Source organism: Rasamsonia emersonii, assembly GCF_000968595.1.
Source record: "Rasamsonia emersonii CBS 393.64 chromosome Unknown ctg1118621760421, whole genome shotgun sequence".
Lineage (NCBI taxonomy): Eukaryota > Fungi > Ascomycota > Eurotiomycetes > Eurotiales > Trichocomaceae > Rasamsonia > Rasamsonia emersonii.
Window position 1 is genome coordinate 1 of NW_013563012.1, and position 22,753 is coordinate 22,753.

General features: G+C 53.7%; 5 protein-coding genes across 5 annotated transcripts; 2 read left to right on the top strand and 3 right to left on the bottom strand.

Annotated features, from left to right (window-relative positions):
- On the bottom strand, positions 1-2,602 carry T310_6542 (Multifunctional pyrimidine synthesis protein CAD; the record flags this gene model as incomplete). Its single annotated transcript, XM_013470626.1, has 3 exons — positions 1-1,566; positions 1,610-1,758; positions 1,825-2,602. Coding segments are annotated over 3 exons (2,493 nt in total), but the record flags the coding sequence as incomplete, so codon positions are not given.
- A 1,146-nt stretch (positions 2,603-3,748) lies between these two features.
- Positions 3,749-7,142, top strand: T310_6543 (Cation channel family transporter; the record flags this gene model as incomplete). Its single annotated transcript, XM_013470627.1, has 2 exons — positions 3,749-4,016; positions 4,081-7,142. 2 exons carry the CDS (start codon positions 3,749-3,751, stop codon positions 7,140-7,142), a joined length of 3,330 nt encoding a protein of 1,109 aa, XP_013326081.1.
- A 2,048-nt stretch (positions 7,143-9,190) lies between these two features.
- T310_6544 (uncharacterized protein) lies at positions 9,191-11,806 on the top strand (the record flags this gene model as incomplete). The annotated part of the gene is made up of 2 exons (XM_013470628.1): positions 9,191-10,510; positions 10,664-11,806. The coding sequence occupies 2 exons, from the start codon at positions 9,191-9,193 to the stop codon at positions 11,804-11,806; spliced, it is 2,463 nt and encodes an 820-aa protein (XP_013326082.1).
- Positions 11,807-13,572: 1,766 nt separating this feature from the next.
- On the bottom strand, positions 13,573-15,342 carry T310_6545 (C6 transcription factor; the record flags this gene model as incomplete). The annotated part of the gene is made up of 1 exon (XM_013470629.1): positions 13,573-15,342. One exon carries the CDS (start codon positions 15,340-15,342, stop codon positions 13,573-13,575), a length of 1,770 nt encoding a protein of 589 aa, XP_013326083.1.
- A 3,198-nt stretch (positions 15,343-18,540) lies between these two features.
- T310_6546 (C2H2 finger domain protein) lies at positions 18,541-22,423 on the bottom strand (the record flags this gene model as incomplete). Its single annotated transcript, XM_013470630.1, has 2 exons — positions 18,541-20,919; positions 21,011-22,423. The coding sequence occupies 2 exons, from the start codon at positions 22,421-22,423 to the stop codon at positions 18,541-18,543; spliced, it is 3,792 nt and encodes a 1,263-aa protein (XP_013326084.1).
- Positions 22,424-22,753: the final 330 nt, after the last annotated feature.

A 22,753-nucleotide genomic window follows, 5' to 3' on the forward strand; every position in this document is an offset into this window, starting at 1 on the left:
CTTGACGACAACATAATCCAGGGATGGCTCAAAGCATGCACAGGTGACCTTGGTGACCGAGTTGGAGATCTCATTCAGCGGAATGCCCAGACCAAGTTTGGCGGCAATGAAAGCCAGAGGATACCCGGTTGCTTTTGAGGCAAGTGCCGAAGATCGTGACAGACGGGCGTTGACCTCAATGATGCAGTATTCCTTCGAGAAAGGATTCAGGGCATACTGGATATTACACTCGCCAACAACACCGAGATGACGGATGACGTTGACAGCGGTCGTTCGAAGCATGTTGTAGTCCTCGTCCGACAGAGTTTGTGACGGAGCAACCACAATGGAGTCACCAGTGTGAATACCCAGCGGGTCGAAGTTCTCCATGTTGCAGACCGTGATACAGTTATCCATGGCATCCCGGACGACCTCGTACTCGATCTCTTTCCAGCCTTTCATGCTCTTCTCGATCAACACTTGTGGGCTAGCAGCGAGAGCCTTTGAACAGAGAGCACGCAACTGATCCGCATCCTCGGCGAAACCGCTCCCCAGACCTCCGAGAGCGTAGGCGGCACGGACAATGACAGGGAATCCGATATCCTCCACAACCTGCATCGCCTCCTCAACGGTCGAAGCGGAGGCAGACTTGGCACACTTCTCGCCGATCGACTCCATGCTTCGAGCGAACAGTTCGCGATCCTCAGTCGTAATGATGGTTTCAATGGGAGTACCCAGAACCTTGACGCCAAGCTCCTCGAACTCGTCCTTCAGCTGGATACCAACCTGCAATGCCGTCTGGCCACCGAAAGTGACATAGATGGCGTCCGGTCGCTCATGTTTGATGACCTTGCGCACGAAATCAGCGTTGACAGGAAGGAAGTACACCTTATCCGCTAGACCTTTGGAAGTCTGGATCGTTGCGATGTTGGGGTTAATCAATATGGTGTAGATGCCCTCCTCTTTCAAGGCTTTGATGGCTTGACTGCCCGAATAGTCGAATTCACCCGCTTGACCAATGCTCAATCCACCACTTCCCAGAACCAAGACTTTCTTGACAGACACCCGAGGATTCGCCTTCACGTTTTCGGCACGAGAGCCCCCGGGGAAAGAAACGGGTTTGGCCAGGGCATCAGGGGAGGCAATGGTGTCCTTGATAGCATTGATGAAGACGTCGAAGAGAAACTCGGTATCTCGAGGACCCGGCGTGCTTTCTGGGTGGAACTGCACACTGAAGAAGGGGCGGCTGACATGCCGGATACCCTCATTGCTACCATCGTTCGCGTTCACAAACAGCTCCTCCCAACCCTCCGGAAGAGTTGTCGCATCCACAGCATATCCGTGGTTCTGAGACGTGATGTGACACTTTCCAGAGATCATGCTTGTGCAAGGAATGTTGTGACCGCGGTTACCGAACTTCATCTTGATGGTGCTCGCACCCACTGCTCGGGCAAGGAGCTGGTGTCCAAGACAGATACCAAAGATTGGAGTCTTTCCCTCGTTGACAGCCTTGGCGAGATTCTTCACTGTCGTGGAAAGGGTGGCAGGGTCACCGGGACCGTTGGAGATGAATAAACCATCATAGTCCTTTCCGACCAGCGTGGGGAAGTCGTAGTCCCAAGGCACACACCAAAACTTCAACACCACGGGACAGCAAGCAGCGCAGCTGGTTGAATTTCAACCCGACATCCAAGCAGAGCACTCGAACGGCACGACCGGAAGGATGCTTGAGGGCGACCGACTCCGAAGGTTTGAACAGACGTGGTTCTCGGATAGAAACTAATCACGGATACGTTAGCAATCGCGTCAAGCTCGAACAGCCCCGACGCAGGCAGGGAAACTCACCTTCTTGAACAAGATTTTTCTTGTTTGGGTCAACCCACTCAATCTGCTCGAAGTAGGGTCTCCATGCATCCTTCTCCGCGCCAGCTGCGTTGCCATTGGCGTGGGTTCCATTGGCAAGGCCGGTCGATACATTGGACTTCTGGAGCATCATGCGGCCGAGCATGCTACCCTTCTCCCGAATGCGCTTGGTCAGAGCCCTGGTGTCGACACCGTGCATGGCGGGAACACCTTGCTCTTTGAGCCATTGTCCCAGCGACGACTGAGCCAGGAAGTGCGAGTAGTCCTCGCCGGAGTAGGTCGCAACCACAAGGCCGGCAATGTGGATCTGGTTGGATTCGAAGTGCTTGGGAAGCACCTGGAGGAGTTCGTCCATCGTCTCCCGCGAAGGAACACCGTAGTTACCGACCAGGGGGAATGTGATGACCAGGATCTGGCCCCGGTAGGAGGGATCGGTGATGGATTCAGGATAGCCCACCATTCCGGTCTGGAAGACCAATTCACCGGCCACGCTCTTCTCCGCACCGAAGCTGTAGCCCTGGTAGGCGGTGCCATCCTCGAGCTCGAGGACGATCCGTTTCTCCGAGCTGCCCAAAACGTGGGAGGAGCAGGGAGGAATCAGAGAGCCATTGACGGCGGCAGGCATGGCGGGAAAGGGCTGCAAGTCCCTGTTCGCGTTGTAGGCCACAGCCCCTCCGGCCGAGGGGCTCGAGGGGACGGCATCACTCACACGCGAGGCCCTGGGCGGTGTAGCCTCGAGGGCGGTGTTGAGCTGCGTCATTGCTGAATAGAAGAGGTCCTCCGAGGGACAGTGCCAGCGAGTTCTCTACCGTTGCATCCGCAGACTGCAAGACCGGCGCAATGTCTCGTCTGCCACTGCTGCACGGAGGGGTAGTTGAGGGTAGAAAGGGTCGTGGAGCTGACGCGAGCGGCAGAATCGAGAATAAATTTTTGTGTCGGGAGCCAGCGGAGGAAGACGGGGCGGCGCGCCGATTGGGCAGAGCGGCAAGGGCCCTGGCTGCGGCCAGCCAACGGCGGCGCGTGCTGCCTTTTTTGCCGGGCGCCACCGCCTCCGCTCTTGGCAGGCGCCACGGGCGGTCGCAGACGGCAAAATCGAGCGTCGAGGTCTGGCCGCCTCGCTCTTTCCACATCGGGATTGCTAGTCTACGGAGTAAATAAGGAAGGAGTCTCGACCCCGAGTCTGTGACAGGTCATCTGCTTGGCGGGAATCGTATTCTTACTGGCGCTTCTATATAAAGATTGTATATATCAAGAATCTTGCTCTTTATAGAAACCGGTTGTAGCTTCTCACAATCCATCCCGGAGTATCCTCCATACTCCGTACTCCGTATGCAACCCGATACTCCGTTCTAGGCTTTCCTGCTAATGCATTGCATGCAGCCCTGCATAAGCCTTATCTTGGGGCACACCATGTCTGTCATGTGAAGTGCCGATCAGCGATGAGGGATTTCCTCGCTCCTGTCAGTCTGCTGCAGCAGATAATCATGGATCGCCAGCGACATTTCTGCCCCACCGCCAGCCCCGGCCAGGCAGGCGGTGAGCAGCGCGACTCCTGAACGCTGGATGCGCGACTGCCGCTAGAGATAGACGGGCAGCAAATCATCGTCGCCCATTCCGCCATCCACCATCCCGTGCCCTGGGCTGCTCATGTGGACGGGCCTTGCCCTTCATCATCGCCCTGGCATTGAGATTCCTCTGGCCGTCCTGGTCCAGATCCCTCTCTGACTCTGCGCTCTGGATACTCCAGCTGGTCTGCATCGTTCTTCCTTTGCCACTCCATGCTGCTCCCTCCATGTCGGGTACTCGACAGGCGTGTTGACATTAGAAACCAGCAAGTCGCGATGCAGTGAGTACAGCGCAATTGCTTGAGAGGGGCTGGCTGGTCTAGGTGATCAGGTCCTCCATCATGCTCGCCTCGCTTCTGCGTCCCAGGAGACCGCGCAACCCTGCCAATCGGTCGCCATTTTCGTCCCCGTACACCACCCAGGAGACTGCGCCCTTTTTGCAGCGTAGCGACCGTCCTCGCCATGCTGCTGACATTGATAACGAGGGGAGTCATGATGATGACAGCGTGGGGTTCAGCCATGACGATGACGAAGAGCAAGATCTCCAGGGCGAGGATGGGCCAGAGGAGTCATCCCCACTGCTGCCCATCTTCTCCGCGCCTCACCTAGGTAACTTGGAAGAAAGTTGGAATGCCACCGAAGTTCTGTTGGTGCTGACAATGGTTTTGTCTAGATTCCCTTCCGGTTTATAACATTACTCATGAGATACGACTTCTCGTTGAGGCGCGATGTGAAACCACACTGTCCTGGGACCAGCTCCGGTCTCCCCAGGTCTCACAATTCCTACTGAAGCCCATTCAGCAACAGATCCGGGACTCGCATTTCAATCGAGCCACTCTCTATGCGCTCATGGCAAATTGCCTCCAGTTCCACAAAGAAGTAGAACTCAACCCGGGCAACAGCGGTACAAGTCGGACCAGGGCGATGGTGTGCGAGCTCCTCGCCATCAAGCTGTTGAAGGAGTTCACCACCCGGGAACTAATCGATGCTCTATCCTACGATTTCTTTCCATTGCAAGGACAGAGTCCTCCAACGACGGCAACAACGCTCCGGGGCCCGGGCTGGAGTAGCAGCCAGAGGAGCAAGCCACCAGCCGGAGCCGCCCGTATCTCCTGTCTCGAAATAGCGATTCGTGCCCAAGCGAAACGATTCCTCGCTCATCCGCTTGTTGTCCAGCAGCTGGAGGCAATATGGGCCGGCACTATCGTCTTCCACTCCGCTGCGGATAGTCTTCACCGCCAGCCGCCGCAAGCCAGCACCCACAGTGAGCCGGGATATGGATCCTTCAACCACAACGATCCGTCGTTGGGCTTCTCCCAGGGCAAAGCTCAACCAGGGACCCGTAGCCAGGATCCTGGAAGGCCGCGGCGCTCAGTTACTCTATATGATCCTCGTGACGCGTCTCTCTTCAAGTTATCGAGACTTAGAGTGCCTCGATATCGGCAGTTTCTGTCGACCTGCTCCTTTGCTGTGTTGCTGGGCCTATATCTCGCCGTCATCATCCAGCGACCGCTAGAGATTAACACACTGGAACTGGTCTTCTGGTTCTGGAGTGCGGGATTTATGCTCGACGAGATTGTCGGTTTCAACGAACAAGGCTTCAGCCTCTACCTCATGAGCTTCTGGAATCTTTTCGATCTCGGCATCCTGTTGCTTCTCTTCTGCTACTATTGCCTACGCCTCTACGGTATGATGATGCCAGATGTTCGCAAACAGGCTGTTGCGGATCAAGCATACGATGTCCTGGCGGCCAGTGCAGTGCTTCTCTTTCCACGTCTCTTCTCGGTGCTGGATCACTACCGATATTTCTCCCAGCTGCTCATCGCTTTTCGGATCATGGCCGCGGATCTAATGGCGGTTTTCATTTTGATTGTCGTCGCCTGTAGCGGTTTCTTCGTCGCGTTCTCCTTTTCGTTCGGCTCGTCGAATACTCCGAGTTCGATAGCCTATGCCTTGTTCCAAATGCTCATGGGCTTCACTCCGGCTGCCTGGAGTCTCTGGGACGAATACAATACGTTGGGCAGGATCATCCTGACCATCTTTCTCTTTATCTGCCATTTTGTAGTGGTCACCATTTTGATCACGGTTTTGACCAACTCGTTCATGGCCATCGTGCAAAATGCGAACGAGGAGCATCAGTTCGTGTTCGCCGTCAACACCATCTCTATGGTCAAGTCTGACGCCCTGTTCTCCTACATCGCCCCGACCAACATCCTCGCCTGGCTGATCACGCCATTGCGGTTTTTCATTCCCTTCCGCCAGTTTGTCAAGCTCAATCGAACGGTGATCAAAATCACCCACTTTCCCGTCTTATTCACCATTTGCCTCTACGAGAAGACGATTCTCAGTTCATCTTTTTTCGAGCCGATCGACCTGGTAGAATATCGAACCCGTTCCGGCAAGGTATTGCGTGCCAGGCAAGACCGTGAGAGCCGCTTCGATGCGTTCAACCGGAGTAAGCGACTGCTTGTCCGAGAACCGTCCATCGCTACCTATCAGCAAGACCGCATCCTAGAGGAAGTTTTCCGACAGCCATTCCGGCATCACCCAATACCGGATGTGCACGCGAGCCCCGATGGCCGCCGAAAGACCAACATGGTCAAAGATTGGATGCAAAAAGTGGAACCAGGGCCAGCGAACCCGCCAGATGAACCGGGTCCCGGTGAGATCGATCATTTAGAATCAACTCCGCGACGATCCCGAGCACTAGGACGTCGCAAACCCTTGCTCGGGACGATCCGCGATTTTACAGAGACGACTCGCTCCGTGGCATCTGACCCGGAGGAATTCGTCAATCACGATTTCCTGCGCCCAGACCGTGGAGACTCTTCTCGAAATTGGCGGTCACTGTTGCGATCGAGACAGTTGTCTCAAAACACTGACGTAGAAGGAGATGATGAGCGGACCAGTGGAGACAACAATGACGATGATTCAGGTGATGAGAAGCAATCTCTGACCAGGGACTCGGAGAATGGCGATGGGCCGACGCCAAGGCACAGCGGCAAGTCCACTCCAAAATTCTACAGTTCCCGACCGTCGACTGCACAGCTGCGTTCCCGCAAAAACAGTCCGACCCGGCGCCGCCCGCGGACCCCCCGCCGTCTGAGCCGAAACCTGTCGAGTGCAACCATTCTTTACAATCCTGTCGACCCGCAAAGCGGTGACGACTCGATTCAAGGGGGACCCTCACATACAAGGAGTACCCAGAAGCTTGGAAAAACGAACCGTCCTGGAGGCACACCGCCGTCACCGGGCCGACGCACTCCGAAGCGGAGTGCTGCCGATGCGAAACAGGCTCGACCGACCCTTCCTCCTCGTTCCGCATTCATGTCCGTCCCTGATTTCGGTGGCGTGGGCCTGGAGCTTGGCTCCGACCTTGGCGACAACAAGGCCGTCGGGGGAGGCTTCGTGGGTGCTATCCCGTCCAGCTTGGCGACTCAGATCATGTATCCGCCGCGTGGGAATGGACGCGAGAACGAGGATCGGGACATCCTGAGCAAGCTGGTGCTGGCTCGCATGAATAACCTCGAAGAGGGGTTCCGGGAAGTGATCAAGGAGGTGAAGGACCTCCGCCATGGACCAGGTAGTCGAGGAGTTTCTGATTTGCCGAAGGGTAGTCGGGAGAAAAAGAAACGAGCAGAGGCCAAGGAGACGAAGCTGGGGCAGCCGTCAAGGAAGAGCAAGAGCAGCAGCAGTGGAGGGGATCTGTTCGATGACGATAGTCTTGACGACTAGCCAGCAACCACGCGGCTCCTGCAGCCGCGAGATCTTGTATTCTACATGGGAGGCAGTCTGTTGGTACATGTATGACGAGTGTATATAATGGACGGGTTTGACGTCTAATTTCGGTCGTGTTTTCAAATGTAAAGTTCACGTGGCTCTTAATGTACTTGTATGTCTATACTGTTTTCTCATTTCAAATGATTCTCCCACAGAAATCCATGTGGAAAATTTGAATGTCTTTTTCGGGTTGTACTGTACAACGTAAACGTATCTACTTATCCACGAGCCCATTTCAGAGAAAAAAAAAAGCATTAAATAATGCCGTCGCCCATGAACCCACATCCATCCTTCATCATCCACAACAAATATACTAGCTAGAACACACAAATCCCCTCCTCAAAATACTCTTTTCAATAGTTCTTACTGACCGCCGTCCTCGGCCTAGGCGCAGACTTGAACGTCCCCTGATCCGTCTGACTGTTGGGGTCCGCATTCCCGCCGCGCATCGCCCAGCGCTCGTCCGGGGTCGTGATCTTTTTCCCTGGCTGGAGGGTGCGGAAGATGAGGACTGTTGTGGTGATGACGCCGGCGATGCTTAGGAAGGCGATGTTGCGGGTGCTGTAAGAGCATGTCAGCGGGTAATTTTTTTTTTTTCTTTCCTGATAATTTTGTTTTTTTTGGATGATCTCACCTCGTGCGCCCATTACGGCCTAGTGCGGCGATCCCTCTTGGGGGTGGGATAATCGGCATTTAGTATAGGTATTCGGTGGTCTTGATCTATAAGATCTATAAAAGGTATCTGGGTGGAATAATAGCAGGATCAAGTAGGTAGGAGACAATCAGATTTCGTATGGGAATAAATACATTTACTGTACGTATGTACATCATACGCCCAGAGGATTTGGCCAGGACAGTACTGGAGAATGAATGAATGAGTGAAGGTAGGTAGGTAAGTCAGTCAGCAGTGGCGGTGGGAAACGAGTATGCTCATTATCACCCTCCGCCACCTGATGACAATCATCAATCGTATGCAGAGTTACTGTATCTTGCACGTGCCACAATACCTGGCAAAAAAAATAACCCTACTCCGGAGTAAAATAGGTTGTTGACGGGATGGCGTTCCGGACGGGAAATATATATTTTTAGATTCCCGTCGTCGAGCTGACGTCAAGTGGAGAGGGAGAACCAAGGATAGTGTTCCGCGATGCTGGGTCCAGGGAAAAGTCAACCAGAGCTTTCATTCGTAGGTAGTAGATTGGGTTATATTCTTTGCGTGGAGGAAGGGCAGTACCAGTTGTTTGGTGGATATCAGACGAGTGGGGATAAATTGTTATCAATTTATCTGGAGTTCTGGACCCTACGTACAGTACATCCATCCGTTCATTCTTTCTTTAGTTATTTGTTTATTTATTTACTTTATTTTTTGATGACCTTTCCCATATCCTTGCAGCATCACATCTACCTCGCTGGGCAATGTCACATGCATCATGCCGTTTCTTCATCTAATCGCCCGACTCAACTCTCCATGCAAATTCCCAGGCGAACAGCTTGCCTGTCAGCACGCCAATTGGTTTGTCTGCCTAGGCAGCAAGAGCACTCCTCCTAGCGACGCCCGACTGAGCACAAGACCAAAATGACTCAAACCTGCAGGCAAAGAGAGAGAAACGAGGCTGAGACAAGCCTTGCTGGCTGTTCTAGTAAGTAGCAGTATGGCAGTCTATTTACTCTCTGCTCCAGCAGATCTCTTTTCTCTCTGCTGTGCCAATCTCCACCTGCACTGCTCTTCGTCTGAGGCTATCACTGCTATTTTGATCCTGGCCGGGCGCAGACGGATAGATGCGCTTCGCCGCGGCCAGACCTTCATTCAGCTGATCGTCGATCGCGCAGCACTCATCTTATCGTCCCTTCATCTCCTGTCATTGTCAACAATACGCCCCGTCTGTCAGAGACATATTGACTGTTCCAGACTCTCCTTTTAAGACTCTCCAGCTTCTCCCTTCTTCCTCGCAGGAATCAAATACTAGCTACTCCCCAGCTCATGACCGGCCTTACCTGTCACCATGGATTCTCACCAGCCAACCTTCACTTCACAATACTCTGTTCCGGATAGTGGTGTCATGGATGAATTGCGGTGCGATTCTCCTAATGCTTCCAAAAGTCCCAGTGGCTTGTCTATCCTTCTACAGCGCAATGAGGCAGGACATCCTGACAAGACAGCTGGTTCGCAGTGGCGAGGATACGTTCCTGCCGGGGAGGAGCAGTCGAAATCTCCAGACCCGACCGACAGCGTCTTCATGAACAATCTTCGCATGCCATTGCTTATGTTCACGGATGACGAGGCTGATACTTGGGTCTATATCGACCCTGCCCCACAACCTGGCCAGTCTACCTTACTCACAGCTGAGACGCAGACCATTCCTCATCGAATCCACAGTCGCAGTCTCCTGAAAACCGGCTCCAGCGTCTTCAAGAAATATTTCGAGCCGAGATGCCAGGCCCGGGTACGCAAGCGCCGTGGTCTCGCAGACAAGTTGCCCGATGGGATCAAATATGTTCTTGATCTCAGCCCTGCCACCGAGGGCGACGATGCGCTTATATTCATGACCGAACTCTCCTGCCCCGTCGGTGTCAGAAAATGGGCACGATACATGGGCAAGTGGAACTTGCCGCCCTCGTGTGTCGGAGGCCAGGATGAAGTAGAATGGCTCCCAGCACCTGAACGTCCTCAAAAACAAGGGGCTGAGAATGAAACTCAGGATGGATCATGCGATAAGGGTCAGGCTAGCGGCACGTTGACGAAACCATACCGAATGAATTGGGATGGTGGCCTACCTCAACCACCTGAGCAGGAGGCCCTTAACGAGGAGGATTTTGCGAAGAGGCAAATCGTCCGCGACGCGAAACCCCCCAGGAAGGTGCCTGGCCTTCCCTTGGACTACTCTCCGACCCGCCATCGGACGGGCATCGAGCGTCTCCTGCACGCTTTGGAGGGTCTGGACCCGCGGCTGGACACCGCCCCCAAGCTCTGGACCTTCTTCGCCCTGGCCAAGCTGTTTCACGTGGCGACAGTGCCGGCCGTTTGCGACTATATTGTGTCGTGGCTTCTCCAGCAGCCGAACACGCTGTTCGTCGAAGTCCACCCGGAACTGGCGTATCGAATTGCCTGCGGCATCCAAAACACTGATCTCTGTCGCGAGGCATTTGCGATTCTCGTGGGCGAAGAGGCGTTGCTTCTGCTGGAAGCGTCCGTGGAGGGCTGTGCTCCGAAGCGCTCTCAGCAGACCTTCCACGGTCGCGCCCGCGAGACTCTCGATGATACCGAGCTACAGCGGATCGAATACGCGAGCAAGACGTTTCTGGAGCGCATCTTGGAGGCATTTGTGAGTCTTGTAGGAACGGAGATGTCGTGGGTGGACGAGCTGGTCGCTCGCCATGTGAAGGGGGGCATAACGTCAGAGAACATCGCTCCTGTCACGGAGCTTACTCGCATCTTGAAGGAGTGGATTCGGTGTTATATCTACACTACCCTACAGCGACAGACGTCGACCTATGTGGATGACCGTCGCGACAGCCTAGGGGGCAATGACCTGGATTACCCCAGCATTGATTTCTTCACCGCGCCGGCAGGCATGTACTTTGCCAGTCGAGTCTTGACACGGTCATTTTGGAGGACGCTCATCACGGACAGCTTTCCTCAGGCCGCCATGAGTTTTCCCGCCAGGCTGCTGCATGACTCGATACGGGATCTGGCGCCTCAGCTGCCTTGCTTCAAGTCCCAGGCCGACGCCAAAATCCGACTCGTTCGATATGAAGAGGTTGCCAAGGCAGTGAGGAACTTTAACAAGCAGATAGGCTTTCTTCTCAGAAGGGGTGAAAATAATAATAACGAGACTGGGGATATTCCCAGCAGCAGCAGCCTGCCACTCGACAAGGCCGCTGATCTCTACTGGCTAGAACAAGCATTCCTCGGTATCCGTGAACCAGAACCAGAACCACACTTCTATCTCGGCTCCTTCGGGAAGGACGTCCAGAGCTACATCGCCCGCGTCGCCAAGACGATGGAGCAGCCGCCTCACCCAGAGAAAGCAGCGAAGGAGGACGGGGTGGTGCAGTTCGACCTGGTGGACACGCTGGTGTGTCTGCAAGAAGAGGAATTCAAGTACCTCCCGCTGTGGGCGAGCGGCAACGACGACGGCACGGGCGGCGTCTTTGTCGACCAGGACATCCCCATCCTCGAGACGGGCGGGTTTTCGACGCCGGGGCCGGCGGTGCACACGGAGAGCAGCGTCGCTTCCGCTTCTTCTCCTGCATCAGACTCGTTCAGCACGATCCACCCCAGCGACGCGGCCAGCACGGTGCAGCGCGCGTCCCATCGCGTGACTCACAGCTACAAGACGGAGACGGACGTGGTGTCGCTAGAATCGGCATCAACGGCAGACACAGCAGACACTGAAACAGCAGAACTATGGCAGAGAGTGCGCGAGTTGGATCTGGAAGAAGATAGAGACAGCGACAGCGACGACGATACAATCGGCGCAGAGACGCAAAGCCAACTGGACCTAGACGACAACGATGACGATGATGATGATGACGAGTACTACCACGTGGGCTTTGATGATGAAGATACCACTACCAATGCGAGTTCCAGTTCCAGTTCGAATTCCAGTTCTAACTAATCCCAGTAATTGATTATGCAATGCATCATCGAGCAATGACTGACTAATCTCGCATATCTACCTACCTCCTTACCGTTCGTCATCCAGCCGCATGCATACATACAAAGATTAATCAATGACACGCTGTACTTACTTCGTTACCTAGTTAGCTAGTTACTTAATGACGTGAAATGATATGACTGAAAGCAGGAAAGCAAGACCCTGCAAGCATAGCTAGCTAGCTAGTTATTTATTTCCTGTTACCTCCATCTGCATCGGTGTAGCATCTAAATGGGGATACCATTGACAATCGTGCGAAGCTTGATGGAGGATCCATAAAGGATGCTCCGACTACCTACAAGATATGGCCAATCCTTACACGTGATGACAATGGATCGACCATGTGACACCTATGGACCATCCATACTCCAGTCCGTCAAGGTACGATCTTGTACTGCGACAATCTGTCTGCATTTCCATCTGCATCTACTCTGGAACAGGAACCTCAAGATGATAAATAAGATAATAACCCAAGTTGACCTGACCTGACCTGACCTGATAATAATACCTATGGATGGAATTGGTACCTACCTAGGTAGGTAATTAATCAATTACCTAATTAATCAATGTAATTAATCGACAACAAATAATAACAAAAAAATAACAAAATATAGATAGATATTCGAGCAGGAAGGTAATCAATCTGAATTAATATTTATTTAATTAAATAGGTACTTATTTGTGTATGTGTTCTTCTATTCCGCTTTGGTTTGCTTTGCTTTGGCTTCGCTATGTATGTACTGTGTATGTATGCTCTGCTCCGCAGCCTCCGCTTCGTTCCGCTCCGATGGATCTGATTGATCCAGATCTTATTATTTTCTTTCTCTCTTTCCCTTTAAAATACTCCGTCCGTATCTAGATACAAAATAATTCCTCGTCCGTCATGTTCTTCCTTCCTTTCCCTTCCCTCCATGATTGATGACTTAATCAACTTTGTCATCGATCTAATTAATTGGCCGACGCCCCCTTGGGCGGGTATTCCTTGCCCTCGACCTGGACGCGAGGCGTGCAGGTGCACCAATCCGCTTCGGGGATGGCGTCCATGACCATTGGGATGTGGAGACCGCAGCCCCACCAGGTGGCTTTGTCTAGAAGTTTCCCCAAAAGAGTGAGCGGGGGTTGTGTAAGCGGCGAAAAAGAAAAGAAAAAGAAAACAAGAAAAAATTAAGAAGAGGGTAAGAAAGAATTATGGATGCAGAAGAATTGATGATAGGTTGAGAGGTTGATTGATACCTAGGGTTCGTCTGGGGAAACTTACGGCAAGTGGAGCAGGTGGCCTTTCTGCACATTTTCGTGCTAGCACGCAGATAGGATAATGCAGATGCAAGATCAAGATCTTGATTGACGATCGATCGATCGATCACAACTGGATCGGCTCGAGGTCACCACCCAGGGTGTATGTATGTATGTACTGCAACACGGCGAGATAGGAATGAAGTACGCAAGTCTGGCCAAAGTCGACTGACTGGGTTCCTTGAATATATACCGCTATCAGGACCGTGCGGGGACCAGATAAAAGACCGTCCCGCACCGTGCCACAGTGTTGCCGACGATAATCGTGGATTCCGTCGGCTCGCCCGGGAATTGCCTGCCGCGTTCGGCTAAACATTCCGCGCGGAGAGTGGCACGTGATGTGAATTAACATGTCGATTCTGCCGTCTGCTGGCGATTATTCAGGATGAGTTGCCATACCTCGCTACAAATGCAACGGTAGACCGTTTCGCAGCTCAACTGCCGCTGACCTGCGGCTCCGGGAACCAGAATTGACTGCCCTCCAGGAAAGCATTAAAGTCGAGGCTGTTCTGCTCCACCGGCCGCACGCCAATCTCCAGCACGTCCCGAGCGACGGCCTTGATCTGCCGCATCACCGACTGCGAAATCGCCCATGTCCGACCCAGCGATTTGAAGACCCCGATCGTCAGCGCCAGCCGATCGCGACGCGGATCCGGCATCTGCCCCGCCTTGACCGAGTAGGCCGCCAGCTGCACGATCGAGCTCAGCACCAAGGCACAGATGAAGAAAGGCGTGTGCTTCGTCACCGGGACGCGCATCGCCGCCAGGGTGGAGATCTCGCTGGCCGCCTTGACCGCCTTCATCGCGTGGGCGTGATGCGAAAACGCTGGCATCATGCAGAGACCCGGGTGGCCGCAGATCACTTCCGCTGCCACCGCCGGCGACGACAGCAGATCCGAGCGGGGAAAGTGGAGGTAGATCGAGGCCCCGTTGACCACCATCATGGCTTGGAACATCATCTCGTCAACGGTGCCGTCCGCCTGCATCAGTTCGGCCTTAGATTCCGGGAGGTGATGGAACCAGCTGGCGATCCGGGCGTCGATAGCCTCGATCTGTTCCTGCTGGCCCTGGACCGTTTCGCTCAGGAGAACGACGCGGCCTAAAATACGGACTGCCTCGATCCGGTAGGCGTAGGAAGAAAAGTCAATGTCCTCATCGGCAAAGACACGGTCATCGAACTGGGCAATCGTAGGCGGAGACGGAGGCGTCAGGCCATTCTGGTAGATGCGTTCCTCGCACGGTAGAGGCACTTCGAGCGGCACGTTGCTTGCTGTAAAGCTGCTCCTCACACCCAGCGCTGTCAGCATCCCTTCAACAATAAAGAGCTCCCACCAGGTCCGCCGTAAGCTCTCCGCGCGGATTGGATCTCCATCACTCATGGTCTCTGCAAAGGATTTGCGGTGCACCCCGAGTTCGTAGGCCAAGTCCATCGCCTGGGCCAGGCAGTTCCCAGCTTCGCCTCGCTCATTTCGAGAATGAAGCACAATGGCAAGAAGCAGCAGCGCCTGGACCTTTTCAGGCGACGGATCTTGGTCCACCACAGACGATACCACTGTAGGACGGTAGGTCTCACTGGACGCGGCCGGGGTGAAATGCGCGCCGATAAATTTGATCACCTGCTCGAGGTAGGGGGGCGGATTAAAGCGATAGAGCAGCCGGTGGGGAGGCAGGACCGGGTGAGCGGGATGGAAGTTGGAGTAGTAGACATCGACAAGATACCCGTCGCCGCCCAGCGACGACTGCGACTCGGGCGTCAAGGGCGATCTGACACCCATGTTTGCCTGATTCCCCGGCTGCGACACGCCCACCATATTATTATTGTTGTTGTTCCCGGAAGTATCTAGACAGGTCGGGGGAAGAGGTGGGGTCGACAAGGATGACGACGTCGGCCCAATGATGCCAGGAATGTTCCAGTCTGGAGGAATGTCGACTTTACGGCCATCGAGGTTGAACAACGTCGACTCTCCCAGGGCCTGCTGCTCAGGGGTGGGGGGATTGGCGCGACGCTTCTTGGACGGGCCTTTGTACCCCCGTCGCGAAGGCGTGTATTGGCAAATCGTGCCTGAGGAAGCACAACGCCCGCAGACGGGTGCCTTGCCGTCGCATTTGAGATGCTTCTGTCGACAGGTCAGGCAGGCCAGCAGCGACGGACCTGAAGGTTTGGGAGGAGCATTGGACGCGAAGGAGACGGTTTGTTCGGTCATGACGAATTCGCGCTATTCTCGCGGGGCAAGTGAAACCTGTAACTGGTCCAGAAATCAAGAATATATGCAGCCCAATCGAAAGTCGCACGACGCACGAAGAGAGCGGGCCAAACCAGCGGCCACAAGTGGTATACACTCGACAAGTAAGGAGGGGAGTAACGACGCGGAATGGGGATGGTATTCAATCGCGAACCGGCATCGTTTCGCTCCCGAGCAACGTTACCGGGAGCGGCAAAACAAGAGAGAGAGAGAGAGAAGGCTAGAGATAATCCAGGTTGAAAGGAGAGGAAGCCAGCGTCTGCGCAATGACAGGCGGGATGCGACTGCAGGCAAGGGATAGGTAAGTGGCAGTGGTGAATGAAGAGCCGAAAAGAAAAGGACGTCGCTGGATGAATGTGGCCGCGGGGACCGGGCACCCGGAGGGGGGAATCGTTAAACTGTCCACGAGCCCAGGCAGTAGCCTCAGACGTGAGGGCATAAGTTAAATAATCATAATAATAAGGAGCATGCGTGCCTGCTCGAGGCCGGTAGCATTTTCCTAGTTCAGGATCGCAGGGCTATCCCGCGCGTTGAGTCTGGAAAGTTGGGACGGACCGGCGACCCAATCGCCAAGTCACGCTCACCGGCGGATGATTAGGCTTCGGGCCACAAGCGGGCCAGCGGAGCGCAACGGCCTCGCTACGGCTCTGCCGAGGAGCATCAGCTAAGCGATGCACACAGTCAGAACGAAGTATATCTACCGGCGCAAGCAGTAGCAATATCGATCCTTCGACAGGCACGGCCAGTGTGTACGGAGAACAGTGTTGGGTCCTACTTGGTGTACGCCAATGCACAATACAATACACCGATGCAGTGTACTGTACCGAGTATACACACGGCAAGCAATTCTACTGCCGCATGGAGAAAAAAGGAACCGAAAAACCAGCAACCAGCAGATTTGAGTGGAGCCGTCTAAGTGGATGATCATTTAGCGATGCGAGGTGCATGCAGTCCTATGAAGACTGCATTCGTTTCTCCCGTTCTTGCATCGCCCAATCCAGTATTTATCCAATGGCATGTCGGCAGCAATGACGATTGAACAGTCGAATTAAAAATCAGCTATAACGAGGACCCTGTCGGTAATTAATAGTTTTGACTAGAGAGTGGAAACTCTGTTTCCAATAAAATAGTCAGACTGATGGCAGCAATAATGAAGTACCTAAATTACCGAGTGTCTGTGGAGTCCACTAGCAGTAGATGGCGTTGGTGACTTAGCCGTCAGGTGTCCACTCCTCTCCGCCCGTTGCGTCCGCAGCACGCATATCATATCACATTATCACCTCGAAACAAGAATAGAATTGCTCTAGAATCTTGTCCCGAGAGATTGAAATCTAGATCCCTATTGATTCGCCAGGTATGTGAGACGACCAATTCCCTTTCCCCTTCTTCCAAACGACAACCAACAACTTGCGCCCAGCGGACGTTCATTCATGAAAGCTGGCCAGACCAGACCAGACAAGCCCCATCATCAACGACCATTCCATTCCAACCAACCCAATCCAAATCTAAATGTTATCAATTAAATAATATACAAACAAACACGGCTAAGATTTTTCTCCTTCTACAGGACAAGAGCCTCTAAAAACGAACCCTCCTTCCACACCAACCAACCAAACCCGTACCGTACCATACCACCATGATCTCCGACAACGACCTCTTCCGCCTAGCCCTCTTCCTGGGCTCGTGCGCCATGCTCCTCATTATCCTGTACCACTTCCTCGAGGTCAACGCCAAAGACGAGTCCTCCTCCCCCGACTCCACAGGCAGCACGACGCCAGCCAGCGACAAGCGCATTCCTCCAGGGACCGATCCGGTTGCTTTCGCTCCTGCTGCGGCTCTGGGTGGGAAGTCGTCGTCGACATCAGCAGCAACAGGAACAACAACGTCAGGGGCGAAAGAGGGGAGGTAGTTTAGTTTGTTGGTTGTTTGTTAGTTTTGTTTGGTTGTTAAGAAGAAGAAGAGTGGTGGTATTCAATGCGAGGAGGACTACATAGAGAGCTACAGGCCAGGACGCGATGACATTCCTCCTTACCTCCCTACATAATAAATCATTTGATGCCTTCTGTCGAACGAACCTGTGTCGTGGGATTTCTGTCTCAAAGCACCGGATGCTTTTTCAAGCACGCTTCTTCGTGTTCAACCAAATAGAGCTACCTCTATAATTGTCAGCAAAAAGAAAAATACCATTTCCGTCCATGGATAGCATTTTAATCTGTTACGTGATAGAGTACAGAGAGAGGGGCTAATGTATTAAGGAGATACATTCTTGCATGGCACTAGAGTACAGCCTAGGTAGCAACATTGTCAAGAAAGCAATCCATTATCAGGTCTACTCCTGTCAATGCAAATAAAAATCACACCAGGGGAATCATGTTCTCTTCACGAATCCATGTATGCTGTTGTACACTAATGTCCTTGAGGATAAATCCCAGAAACCCCAAACGCCAACAGGCTACCATAACCCCAGAGACCCTTTCCTAAACCTTTCACACTGGACCATGCGACAAAAACAAAACCCACTGTAGACATTCAAAGCGACAAATCCTTCTCTCTGAAGAGATCCTCCTTACTCATCGTCGGAGACCTGTTCAAAAACTTCCTCGTCATTGCTCAACACCTTATTCCGCGCCGGGTTGGCAAGTTCACAACCGCCCTGCTCGAGTCCAAAGCCAACCTTCCGACGCTGATGCTGCACGGCTTTAAGCACTTCCTTCGCTTTCTCCAAATTCGACTGGTTGCCATGCAGCTTGTTAAACGCGCGAATCGGAGTGTGGTCGACCGGGAAGATGAGGGAATCTCCATCCCCCGCCGTGGCCGCGTTCGGCGTAACCACCGCTCCGCTAGAGTCATTCAGATACCGCTCAGATCCAACAACTAGAACGTCAGAATATTTGGTCTCAAGAAGTTACTTCCACAGACAGCCGCGAGGTGCCAGCAATCTCACCAGTTCCGTTCACTGACGGCCCATCTCCGAATTTCCACGCCAACGGCTGGACATGAGCCAGCTGCAGGTGTTTGCGAAGCTCGACGCCAGTATAGCGTCTCATGGCGTTGGGACAGCCATGCCAGCGGCAGCTCGTCTGGCCGGGGAGGTGGACCTTGATGATATGCCGCTCCAGCGTCTTGATATCATGGAGCTGCGCTTGGCAGGTTTCCCATTCACACGGGAAGTATCGGATAAGACGGAGAAGGCACTTGTGGAGGAACAGGAATCGCGACTTCGATCTTGGGCGCCTTGAGAGAGGACTTCGACGGCTGCTTATTCTTTGAGCCGGGAGGGCGGCCGGGGCGTCGAGGGGCAGAGTCAGAAGAACCTGCACCAGCCATTGTGCTCTCCTCTGCCCCTTTGGGTTTGTATTGGATAAAAGAAGTCGTCGAATGCTGTGGCTGGTGTGGAGATGGTTGATCTGGAGCTTTGTTTGACGGGGACGCGGGCGGTGTCTTATCGCCGCTAGCCGCGTCGTGCGCGTCACGTGATTTCTTCTCCGCGCGGCGCTTACGTGGGACGGGCGGCGGATAGGTGAGGATATCTTCAGGCTCAACGATGGGCATAGGGGGGCCTCCTGGGTCGACTATGTCCCATCGGAAGGTCTCTAGATCTGCTTTGCTAGAGACACAGGGGAAGTTCTTTTGCAATTGGATCAGATGGTAATTGAGAGGACGCTCCGTGGGATGACGTCCTGCAGCAATCAAGATGTCCCGGGCTATCGTCTTTGGATTATAGTAAAGCCGATCTAGAGCGGCCGAGTCCTTCAGGGGCTGGACAAGGTCAGGGCGCTTTCTGATCGAACCGCGCGTAGGCTCCTGCGACGACTCAAGGGCAAAATGGCTAAAATCAGGCCGAGGACCTTCTGCAGCACCTGGCGTAGGCTGATTCGTTTCGGTGCCAGGCTGAGGTGGTATAACCTCTACTGGGACGTCTCTGGGCTGGGGCTGATTCAGTTCACCGGGAGCTTGGCCTGACGGTTCTTCTACTGGCGCTAATGGATCCTTGAGTGGCACCTCTTCGAGTCGAGGCTGTTTAGGTGGTTCAGTGTCCTCATCGTCACTCAATTGCGAGAGATCGACAATCTCAGAGAAAAGACGTTTTCTTGCGGCTGCAGCCTTCGAGCTCGGAGCTGGTGACGAAGCAGGGGGCGTCGAAAGGCTAGATCTTGATGGAGCCGGCTTGGATGGATGTGACACAGCCTGAGCCGAAGACCCGGGCCCGCTGGATGAAGTGTCGGAGCTGGGTCCGGCACGTGGAGTAGTTGATACTTTGGGAATCGGTGCGGAAGATGACTTCTTCGAGTTCCACATGATCATATGAGGAGCAGGAGGCTTTGGTGGCTGCATCGGTTGGGTTTGAGGTATAGGACGCGGCGGAAGAACCTGAGAAGCTTCAAGAGCTTGCGGTGGAGGAGGTTGTGGGGATCGTGAAGTCGCCTCGACGTTCGACTCTGGTCTTTTCTGCTCCTGCGCTGGTGGCTGCGCTGGCGGCTGCGATGGCGGCTGCGGCGAATTATTGGCATTCAGATCCGGGACAGCCTTGATCAAGTATCGAGCCATGTTCTGTCTATGCAGCGCAAAACCAAGAGATTCTAGCTTCTCGCATAGTTCAGGATATGTGGGATTGTTGCGCAAGAGCGACAAGATGGCCTCTATTGAGCCTATTTTATTTTTGTTTGCAGGCTCAGTAGCTAAGTAATCCACGATAGCCTGAGCCAGTCTTCGCTGGGTCACGACCGGCCATGCCGTATCAGCCGTCCGGTTTGGCGCTGGTTGTCCTTGGGGAGTTGGTCGTGGAGGAGGCGGGACTGAGGCCTTCTGGTCGGGAAGAGGCGGCCGTGAGACATTAGGAGTCTGGCCCACCTGCATCGCGTTCGCAGTTGTCGGAGCCATCGAGACTGGAGACAGAACCGATCCAGAGGTCTCCACAGCTGAACCTTGAGGCACCTTTCCTGCTTTAGAGATATCAGGTCTTTTGCTCAGATCTGGTAAGCCGTCAATTCTGTTGGCAGGATCTGGTGAAGGCTGCTGGGCCATCTGCCCCGGACCCGTAACTGCTTGCGTGGAAGGACGACTTGTGACTGTTTGTGATGCAGTTGGGGTAGCATTGGGAACAGCACTAGTCTTGGTTGGTTGCTGCTGCACTTGGGTAGAAGGCTGGGCTAGTGGCTGGCCACTCGTCCCATTCACAAGGGTTTGGTTTCCGCCATGGGTTTGATGCGCGTTATCCGTAATCTTTGATGTCCTTCTCCTCCGTTGAGCTGGAAATCTCCCCAAGTCTGGTAAGCCATCGATTAAGTGGCCTTGACCTTTTTGTGCTTTCTGATGTGCAGGAGCCGCAACTGGTGCTGGAGCCGACGCTGAAGCTGGAGCTGGAGCTGAAACTGGAGCCGGTGCTGAACTTGGAGCCATTGTTGAAGCTGTAGCCATTGTTGAAGCCGGGGCCGTTGCTGGAGCTGCTGCCGCCGGAGCAGGACTAGTCTTAGCCGACTGCTGCTCTCCTTGGGCAGGAGCTTTCGACGCAGGTGCTGTTTGACCGCTTGTCTGGCCCTAGAACAGAGACAGAATGTAAGCAGAGACAGAATGTAAGCAGATGATTCTTAGCGATACTAGCAATTAGGTTTGAGCAAATTCGACCAACCTTTTTTAGGTCCTCCCAGAGCTTCGTGAATAAGGCAGGGTCTTTAGATCGCCACTTTCGCAGCTTCTCGAGCATAGCTTTCATCTCAGTAGCCATGTCTTCCTCCAGTTCCTGCTCCGACTGTTGAGCTGAGGACGATGATGCAGGCTGGCTTGCCTCTTTGGTAGAAGACGTCGTCGGCTTGTCACTTGTAGAAGGTTGCTGATTAGAAGACTGGGGTTGCGCAGATGGAACCCGGTTGGACTTGTCCTGTTCCCTTCTTGCCCCTGCCTCCATTTCCGCAGCTCTCAAATGCTCCTGTTCTTGACGGTACTGTTGAAGATACAACTCATTCGGGTTAATATATTGAACACGAGGAGGTGAGATCTGTTCTGGAGGCTCGTTGGCTTCAGTCAAGAATGCCATATCTATTCTGCTACTAGGAGACCCATTCGGGAATTTGTGTGCCATCGAGGGTTGTGGAGGACTCTGTAGCTGCGGATTCCGCATTGAACCGCTCGAAACCGGAATCGACTGCGTAAATGCGGAAGTAGAGCTGGAAATGGCTTGTCTGTTAAACTGATCGGGGTTTGAGTAAGCCGCGAAATCGCGCGAGTTATTAGAGGATACCTGGTTATTGTGGCTTGAGGTACGACTAGCTGTCGGAATAGTCGACGTGAGGGGAGATGAGCAGCTAGGCTGGTGATTTGAGCCTTCAGACCCACGACTGCTGACCCTATTATAAGTAGAGACGCCATTCGCCGCAGAGTCGTTGGAGATCACGGATTGGCCAGAGTTTGAGGATGCCAAATTCGGATAAGGGCTCCTATAATTGGAGTAATAATTCTGGTATGATGGAGGAACCGAAGAAGAAGCCATGACTGGAGGCGATCGACCAGGCATCTGGGTCTGCTGAGAGCCACCGAACGAAGACGATGATCGCGCCGCATTAGAAGGCTGAGACGTCCTAGCTTGAGATTGGAAAGAGTCTTTGCGAGCATGATTCTCAGCGGACTTCGGAGTCCTTGACTGGGCCATCTGGTTTTTGCGAACTGCCGACTCCAACGCAGACACGTAAATCAAACTGTTCAAACCCGAATTGTCCTGCGAGTACGAGGCTTGAGACCGTGCGGCGACGGGACTTGTGGTGATCGACGGCAGATCGCCCGACTGATGATGAGATGAAAAGCCTTGCTGGTGGGCGTAAACATCGTTGTTGCCAGAGTACGGACTCCTGTAGTTTCCGAATTGATGATCGTTCAAGCCAGACGCTCCGGCGGAACTTTGCTGCGTTTTACAGTCGTAAGGAGCGTCTCCAAAGCCCTGCGTGGGCAAGGGAGGCTGTCGGCTCGTGGAGAACTGCGCAAGGTCCTGCTCACTGTCGGCTGCTCCATATCGATATGGATTGTAGGGAACATTTGGGCACGACGACATGAGCGAACTTCAGAACGAGGCGGATCGATGGCGCGTGCAGTGCCTCTATAATCGCCGTATCAGGGAGTCTTGTGAAATGCTCGTGCCATCAATCAGCATGGCGTCGTCGAGCGCGCCAGCGGAGGCGAAATTCGAGACGTAAACGTGGGCAGACGCGTCGGAAGGACTCGAGTTTTCAGACCTGCTATCCGCGACCAGTACTGCTTTCCGGCGACCGCTTCCTATTATCCGATCAGACGCGCTGAGGTCTGCAGAAGAGAGTGTAGATGGATCGATTTATCGACACGACTCAAGCAGGCGCGGACTCGGACGCGGGACAGGACGTCGCTC